Here is a 10,050-nt window from a genome sequence, read left to right as displayed (position 1 = left end):
TTCTCCGACGGACTACGAGCCGGCACGCTGCCGCTAATTTCGTCTCGTTTTGGCGGCGGACGAAAGTGGGTCACTCTGTACAAGAGGACTTTCGCGTTCTTCCCTTTTCTCCGAGGAGTCCATCGCCTCCCAGATTCGTCGAGCTTCGGCAGAAGCGGATTATTCCCGTTCAACATTTCCCCCCTTTGGCTCAGATAATAATGCCACGGTCTTTTCTCGTGAAGAAAGCTAAGAATCCCTCTGAGCATAGCAACCGGTGGCCGTACCACGAGCCTTCCAGTCCCACGGAAGCAGAGACAGCCCCTAGTCCGCCACCAGATTCCTCATGTCTAGCCGTCCATTATGGCAATGGTGAGTTGCATGTTTATTGAATTTTCCCTCACTAGAAATTACACGGAGGCTTTATGCATTTAGTGCGTTTTACTGCCTGCTCTTTATTAGACCGCACTTATTTGGTTTGTTTTTCGTATTTAGGATTTTGCGTTTTGTGTATTTTCGTGTAACACTCATCGTTTATAATGCGATGGTTTTTTAAGAATAGCGAAGTGACTGCAAATTATAACACGGTAATTTTATAACAAAATTATCTCACAATTTATTTAATCATTTTATAGGAAAATTTAATTTTTGTCAACAATAATGAAATCGACATTTTTAACAGTGCGAAATTAATGCGTTGTCATAGCGATACTGAAATCGACCTATAGAAAGAATAAGGAAATGGACATTTCTAAACCTACGATGAACATGATTTTAAACGGAAATGAACATTTTTTCAAAGTAAGAAAGTAATGTGTTTTTAAACATGGAAATGAACATTTTTTTTTAAATACAAAATCAACATGTTTTTAAACACGGAAATGGACATTTTTTTTTTAATAATAATAACGAAACTGGCAAAATTTAAGCAATACTGCAAACGTTTTTTTTTTTTGTTTTGTCAATATGAAACGTATTTTATTAATGATAAAGCCCGCATTGTTAAACCTGTCACGTATCTCTAACAATAATGCATTTAACAATACTATAGTCAAAAGATTAAAAAAAACAACATTTGAGTTACATGCTCTTAACAATACTGTAATTCAAATTAAAATTGACATCATTTTTAGCGTTTTTATGTGGTACTGTAATATTTATGTGGATATACCATATCATAAATCGCACCTGTTAAACAAGTATTTTACTAAATAATACTTCGTCAAAACAATAAGTAACCACCGTAACATAATCAACGACTTTTATTTTGTGTATGCGGACTACTTTCGATGTATATTCTGATTTTCTCGTTGTCTCTTTCCAATGCATACGCTGGCTCCTTCATACATTCACCAATATATGTTCTTAACTTATGAAAATAACATTCGATACCCTTTTTATCCGGCGTATATCGAACCTGATATTTATTTATTTATTCATGCTTCCGAAACGTCCACATATTCCACCCACTACGTTCTTTCTACCTTTAACACTCCCTGTTTGTGTTCTTTGTTCTATTTATCTACTTCTTTCTCTCCCGCTGTCCATATTTCCTTTCGTTCTCCTCCCCTCCCCCCATCCCACCTCACTTTGCTACAACCAATCAAAAGGTCTTTAACAGTAGACAGCCGATAACACAAAAGCCGCTAGTTTATTCTCCCCCATACCGCACTGCCAAAGACTTGGCGGTAGCGCTTTGTCTCTCCGGCTCGCGGTACCAGCGGTGTGCGTGTATAGGCCATGAGTTCGATCAACACGTAGCCCACTTGTTGATCTAAGCAAGGCTAAAGGCTGAGCAGCCATGTTGGGTGACCTGTAACAACAATAACATACTTCGTTCTGCGGATTTTTTCCTCTCTATTTCTGCTAAATATCGGTTTCATTATTCATTCATTTCCCAAAGGGGCGGGTGTTTGTAAAGGGTTGCTATTTTCTTTTGCCGAGAACCGTTAGCGTTAAAAGAAGGATACTGAGAAGTGGAGAGACAGAGAGAGCGAGAGGACAATCCCTCGCTGCAGAAATACTTAAAAAGATCTTTTTATCGTAATAACATATACTTCAGCACCTGATAATAGCTGAAGTGTTTTCATTTTTGCTGTCTGCATCATTAACTATATTGTTATTACCTTGTTGTTAACAAAGCTGTAAACAATGTTTTTTTTAAACAATACTACAATTGTGTTTTGCCAAACGATACTAAGATTCACTATTTTTAAATAAATATATAAAACCTAACGATTTTATAATTTTGAAATCAGCATGAAATTGACAAATATACAAGACTGAAATCAAGACGTTTTTGAAATAGTAAAATCAACATTGCTTTCAAAAATTGAAATATGCAGATTTCAAGTTGAAATCAGCAAACATTGAAAATTAAAATATTCTTAAAGGTTGAAATCAAACATTGGTATTTTGGTTTTGACAATGGAAATCGACTGCTTTTTTTTTTTTTTTAACAATACGGATGATCCAGAAATCTTGCTATATAGACTAACATAGTACTCTTTTTTTAAGTCACTTTAAGCCTCTACTACGAATAGTTATCTGACTTTATATATTTTTAATGCATTTATTACATAAAATTAGTCTAAATTCTGCAATATGCAATTACGTATTGTTTACGTAATACTGCAACAATATTAATTAAAAATATATATATGAAAAATATAAAAAATAAGAAATTAACATAATATAATTTTGAAAATTTATTAATGAACTTTTGCTGCTTGTTTTTATGATTTTCTCTACTAGATAATTTTAGATTATTTTTGGCACAAATCACAGAACGTTTTTTCTTTTTTGATGGCGATTCAGTACTTTATCTGAGATCAATGGCAGATAATGTACATGGAGAAGATGCCTTACTGCGTCTGTTTTTTTATTTTATTTATATTTTTTTTAAAGCGACATCAGATAGGCAACGCATTTAAAACAGGGATTTCTTCTGGCGAAGAGGCCACAATATTTCTTCCGATGTTCTGCATGATTTCTACGAAATAGAAGTCCGCCCATGGGATAGCTTTCGAAGCAATTGCAGACTTGTTTTGATGGAAGTTTTGAGTAAGCACTATCGTCAAATGTAAGATTTTATTTTCAGATTTGAGAACGTTTTCGTTCGTTTTTAAACGGGAATCGGAATAATATTCATATACTTTGGCAGATTCAAAGGCGTGACGGCCATTAATAATAAACTACACTTTTTTTAGGAACTGAAATTAAAAAAAAAAAAAAAATTAAAGTCGTTTTTCTAGGATGCTTCTAGACGGGATAATTCCCGAGAACGCCAAACCCTCTAGACATTTAAATTATTCATATATGCAAAAAGAAGCACTATGATATATATATGACAGCGTATCTTCTCCCAGCATTCGGATTTCTAATCTACATAGAAATTTTCAAAACTCCGTGCAGAAATTTGGATAAACCATTTGCAGAAAGACGCAAACGTGTGTGTGTGTGTGTGTGTGTGTGTGTGTGTGTGTGTGTGTGTGTGTGTGTGTGTGTGTGTGTGTGTGTGTGTGTGTGTGTGTGTGTTCTTTCGAGTTTTGTATATTTTATTTCTTGTCTTGTCTGTCTTCATCACTTTGCTATTGTTGCGTAGGATCGAAACTTTTGAGTTAAAAATTAGGAGTGTCTTTTAGTTTACTTTTTAGTTTTGTATCATTTATTTAAACTTAAGTAAAGTTTAAGTAGATGATACAGTATAAAATTTATATGAGGTTATAATTCTAAGCATGTATTACGAGCAACCATTAACGATCCGTAGTTCAGTTGTTTGTTCATGGATAACCTGGTGTCGAAAATGCTAACTTGGTTGAAATCTAGTTTATCTTAAATAACACATTATGGAATTTAGATTTATCGCAAGTAACCTTAACTCATCATAGACGTCACACCCACCTAGTTTCTTTGTTATAACTCATCTGTAGTTTCCATCACAATTGATTTTAACTCATCAAATAGAATTTATCTATACATAGTGAAGTTATATATACAATTTATATTATCATTATTTCCAGTATTAAATTGTAGCCTGTTAAAATCATAAAATAGAATAAATATATCCAGACTTTGTACCCAATGATTGTGTGTGGAATAGAATCCTACTCTGGCATGTCTTTAAGCAAAAGACGATTTTCTTCGTCCTGTGTAAAACCATCACTACCTGTGCACTGAAGGGTAAAGTGGCTTGAAAAAGGAATAGAAGTACAATATAATAATTATATCTGTAAAAAGGTTTCCAGCTGTTCACAAATGGAATTGTCATCGAAAAGTTAAATGACTTATAACAGTATGTCTTTCTAAGGATCGCCAGGGAATTCTTTAATCTTCATCTAACATCCTCCCTTCAAAGAAGGAAGTTATGTAAATCCAGTCTTCTATTAACTAATATGTGGCAAACTAGGAAAGTGTGATTTTGAATATTTATATTTCGTTAATAGAAAGATGATTGTGATTTGTTATTTACTTTGAAATACTGAAGGTATTTCTTCCTATTTGTAGAGCTAAGTAGTCTTACTTTTATTCTTTCTATCATCAGACTAATCTCGTCTCTCTCTCCCTCTCTCCATGCTGTTAGTTTCGCTTCCCTTACTATCTGTCTATTCACCTAGACAGTAACCTAGTAAATGTCTCGTACAGTTTCGTAGACAGTATAGAAAATTCTATAGTTGCTCATTTTAATTTTAAACTTGCATGTGATTATCAGAATATGTGTGCAAAATATATATGATTTACAGCATAGCAAGTTGGATTTATGGAATTGAAATGTCTCCAATGATCACTTTAATATTTGAATTCTTTAAAGGTTTATATATAGGTCGGAAAAAGTACGTTGTAGCTGGTAAAGAGATTGATTCACTCAATGCACGAGACTCATGACAATAACTATCGGTGTAGTACTAGAAAAAAAAAGGAGATTAAGATTCTAGAAAACGAAACGTTATTCGGATAATGTTCACAAGGGATATCCGTTGATATTAACAACCTACGTTAGAGGTTCAGAAGAAATAACTTTTTCCATTAAATAACACAATTCCCTACCTATGGACTCTTAAATTCATAATGATAATAATGAACTTTAGGAAGAAATGTAATTATTAAAAGCGATTCTTAGTAAACAGGTTAATTTTAATAAAACAAGCAAAAATCAAGAATTACACGCTTCTTTACATTTTTATTTGCAACACTTTGCAATAATTATCGTTATAAATCTTAACAGGTTGTCGTGGTCTGATATGAAAACCTACAAATACTTTAAAACTCTATTTAATCAAAATGTTATAATATTATAATTATTAATCATAATTATTTTTAAATGAATAACATTAGATTGTGGATATAGATAATGGATATAAGATGAACGGGCCTTTCCTAGAAAGAACAAGTTGTTTGACCTTGTGAAAGGTCAAACAGCTTGGCCTAACGTAATGGAAAACATTAAGCCTAACGTAATGGATAACAGCTCATTAGGCCTAATATTTTAACAGGAAGGATGAAATAAATTTCGATTTGCTATTTTGAAAAAAAATAGACACTATTTAATGTTATATATTATTCTTAACGATGGTTTTGTGTTTCTTTGTGGCGACATTTACCATCACAGTTATGCATATGCATAACTGTATTTCCTTTGACGCTCACGAGTGTGTTTGTATCGACTATTTCATAAAGCAACTGTTTAGGCATTTGTGTTTTTTTTTTTTGCGTTATAATCTCAGTGAGTGCTGGTTACCCTTGCAGTTATACGTGCAAGAAAATATTGGAATTTCTATTAAGCTTTGGAGAGAAATCGAAAGGTTCATTATGTGGAACAGTGATGGCTAATACGGGCTGAAGTGGAATCACCAGTGAGCACAACGGAACAATAACCACACACACAAAAAAAACTGTTTAATGAGAATGCTTATAAAAACTTATCAAAGAACATACGTAGAATACATAGACATAATTATATCAGCCTCATCGCCTTAGTTAATTCAAAACAATTCAACCCAAGACTAATAATCATTTATGACAGCTAAAGAAATTTACAAATCTCGTTGTCGAATCGGGATTCAAAGCTACCGTCTGTTGATTACAAAACGAAGATGATACCACTCGACCATACACATACGCGATGAGTATTACTACAAGACAAAGATCGTGAGCCATGCGTATTGTCTTTCAATTTCGTATTTTTGTTAATGGATTTGTTTTGTTTTACAAAAAAAATCCTGCAATGATTGTGTGAAAATAACTGTACTAGGTGATACGTAAGTAAAGCCAATCTCTAAAAATTAAGACGATCCCTAGATCACTCAATAGTGGCCGAAAGATCGTCCATCTCACCAAAATTTGGCTCCACTCAATGATGGCCTTCCACCCACCACCAAGCAGAACTGCTCAAATTCCGAAAAAAAGCATTCACCGACAAAGCCCCTCACCGGGCCGGAAAACACCTTCCACGGAGACTCAAATTGCTCTGTTAAGGCAAAAATCTTAAGAGAACGAACTCAAACTCTCGAATCTCTGCGCTCCATAGGATAACAGCAACAACCGACCCTCAATCTTCGTTGGTACAGCATTGCCATCCATTATTACTCTCCCAGGATTTATGAAAATAATTGTAATTGTATTAAGTTAGAACAAGTTCTATAAATGACTATCAACCCACGTTAATATATAAAATCCTTATAAGGACTGGCTTAAAGGGGCGAAGCAAGAATGCTTTTCATCTTCCCTGTTATCTGTAGAGGACAGTGTAGGGATAAGGTTTTATTGAGCAATTAAGGCTCTGATCATGGCAGGAGGGTAACAGCAATAGCCGAGCCTCAGTTAGAACTTCATTGGCTACAGAATTGCCATCCCTTACCCTCCAAAGGTATAGGATTGAATGAATCAATCACCGCATCTCACGGTCGATTCATTCACGTTAATATAAAGAAATATGTCGAAAGATATATAAAAAATATGAGTAATATTTAAAGGTATTTATTATTATTATTTTTTAAAACAATACTAAATTAATATATAAAGAAATATTTGTAATTATATTTTAAAATAACTTGATATATTATCTTTTATATATAAATTATATAATATTACGTAATATTTTTATGTTTAAATGATTCTTTGTTCTTTTCATTTTCCTAATGGATTTACCGCTAGGAGGCGTTGAAAACCCAGTACTTCACCTAAACTCCTATTAACGATTACATTCTTTCTGTGAAGTGCACCTGTGATTAAGGGTGTGATCACAAAATTTTGTCCCCCCCCCCTTCAAGGTTATTCAAGGTGATCTTGGACCACATGAGTAATGTGTCCTGTCTGATTGGCAGATGTGCAATGATCGATACTCCTTATTTGGTTCACGTCTTTTTGATTGATTAAGTCCGCAATGCCTACAGGGTGTTTGTGTGTGTCGCAATTGACGAACTAGGTCTGTGAAGATATGGCGATAGAAGGATTCTGTCTCCTGTGATTGATTGAGCTATCCATCGATTCGATCTACTCACACTCGTTGACCGATTCGAGCAATTTGCTTGACCATCCGCTAATTAAGTGACTGCTTGCTACATTTGAGTGATGATTGAGATAAACCATCCCACGGGGTTATCTACATCCAATTCTCTTATAGATTTTTCCTTAGTAGACATAATCACTAATTGAATTTTATCTCTGAACATATTTTTGTTCAGAAATGTTAATTCATTCGTGTGTTTTATGTTGGGATCCGTTAGATAACTATAGATGCAATTTTTTTAATAAGTAGCTTTCCTGTGCCACTGTCTTATACCGTGATAGCAGCGAAAGGCGATGGGAGACTGCCTCAGCATAGAAAATTTTCTATTGGACTTTAGGAATGTTACAAAGTGACATAAAAATATTCAAGAATGTGAATGGCATTCTTAGGACTAATTTTATGTGGTCTATGCTTTAAAAAGACTTAAAGGACCTTATAATTATACAATTCACATCAGCGAAGAACATTCCGCAAGTGCTATATTTTGCTATAATACACTTATAAGACAAAACATCATGTCCTCTTACCTTGCAGCGTGTTGGACCTCCTTTGGCCGAGATGATTGCTTGCATCCATCTTTCACTGACTCCACTAGACCATAAAAGGTGCGGTCTCCTAAGATATTCTACATAAACTAGACAGAATATCATCCAAGAAATCAGTGATTGAGTGAAGTACTGGCTTCGACAGGTGAAAAGCTGCGTTTTACATGATCCTACAAATGTTCCATGAGATTCAAATCAGGAGAATTAAGGCGGTCAGGAGCACACGGAATGGAAGCATGCACGTACAATGTGAGCTTTGCGATACGGGACATTGTCTTGCTGGAAGAGTCCAAATCCATCGGGCTACGTTGTTGCTATAGGGCAATACCTCGTCTGAAACAATCCCCAAGTAATAATTAGAGATTCGTGTTGAATAGGGTTGAGCGATGCTACCAAATCTATGTCACCTTCCGGAGATGGCATAGATTATCACAAATATCGTTATAAATGGATATTTTATTTTAGTTATTTCGTATGGGGTTTTCCACCTTCCTTCACCGTCTCTTAGGACGGTTGAACCCTCTTAATGAGAGATTAAATATGTATTGTATGACTGTAGATCCGTGTGTGCGTGTGCGTGTTCTTCAGGGGGTCGGTTTGTCTGTTCTGAGGGACGAAAAACTCCAGTTTTCGGATGAAAAAAAGCCCCGTACCTCGTATGAGACTGGCTAACTCACTTTTCGTCAAAAGAGACCAGATAAGGGCCGCACGTCATGGACGGTAATCGAACCTAGGTCTTTCCGACCAAAGGGCTTTGTCTATACCGATGAGCTACGGAGGCACGTAAATGGATATTTAGAAAAGGTTATGTACAGAATGTCTTCAGAGTGGTGACAAGAAAATTCAAAATTGTTAAAGGGAAAAAAAATAATGACAGACTGATCCTCTCTTATGCCGTGTTAGGCAGTAGAGCTTGCCCTCAAACTTCCGATTTAATAATCGGGTAGATCTATTATATTTGAGGACAATACCTTTCTGTCCAAATTAGACTGTGATGTCCCCCACAAATATGCACGCTTCATCGATGTTTTCAAACAAGAAAGAATATAAATGAATATAGAATTAAGTGAAATCTTGGATCTCGTGTTCCAAACACAGCCCTGCTTTCAACACAGGATAATGTTTATGACCAAGTATTAGATATTAAACAAACACAAAATAAAATAAATACTTCAAGCGGTCGTAGTTATTACCTTTACTTTTAAAATTATTAGATACCAGATGTGTCATGTTGGGGATATGAAACACTACAATAAGGAAGCGGACATTGCCAGGCTGATTACAGCGTACCTGCTCTACAACGAACAAACTGCAAATTCGAATTCTGCGTTACACATGGATGGATGTGATTGTTTTTAGATGTGAGACTATCTATCTGATTATTGAAGGCCTCTGAAGTGGCTTCAAAAGTTGCGTGTTTTGCCTTATGTTCCGGATTATGTAAAATTATATATTTTGCCTTATATTCCGGATTATGTAAAAAATAAAAAAATATAGAAAAGCAAAATCTTTACCTCACCGACGAAACACCACAATGATAGTCAACACCTACGATGCTAATGTACCATAGATTTACAATTTTTTATGGGCGGAAGAGTTAAAAAATAAGAGATCAAAAGTATCTCAGATCAGGAAGTATCAGTGGAGGATATCCTTATATACTTAGACGAGTTCTATTTCATTGCATAAAGCAATTCATAACTTTTAATATTACAAGGATTCATAAGAAAATATCCAAAGTGTGAATATAAAAATTCGCATAAGAACAAGACCATAAAATAACAATTCGCGTAACAATAACCATTCATTTAGGAATATTCTAAAATATTCTAAACGAGGAAGGGTACAAGATCTCGTGATGCTGAAAAGTCAAATAAAAGGTTGGGTCTAACCACGTATTACCACCTTTTGATCTGAAAAAAGCACTTGCCTTTCAAACTACTAACGCTTTTTTTTTAAATAAGTCACCTTTTTTGGATATCATTTCCAAGTCTTCGAGATGACTTAATCGTTTTGTCT

At 34.7% G+C, this 10,050-nt stretch overlaps 1 protein-coding gene across 1 annotated transcript in view; it reads left to right on the top strand.

The window, feature by feature from the left end:
* The first annotated feature begins 200 nt into the window (after positions 1-200).
* The window catches only part of LOC150103480 (uncharacterized), a 196,606-nt gene continuing 186,756 nt past the window's right edge, over positions 201-10,050 (top strand). Inside the window, exon 1 of the mRNA XM_090398487.1 lies at positions 201-351. Coding sequence (XP_090254613.1) covers positions 201-351 — 151 coding nt within the window. The remainder of the gene's footprint in view (positions 352-10,050) is intronic.

This window comes from Typopeltis vanoorti, chromosome 9, assembly GCF_054136105.1.
Source record: "Typopeltis vanoorti isolate ZY-2024b chromosome 9, IOZ_Tvanoo_1.0, whole genome shotgun sequence".
In the NCBI taxonomy this organism is placed as follows: Eukaryota; Metazoa; Arthropoda; class Arachnida; order Uropygi; family Thelyphonidae; genus Typopeltis; species Typopeltis vanoorti.
Note: the sequence above shows the minus strand (reverse complement) of the source record. Positions and strands in the feature narration are given on the sequence as shown.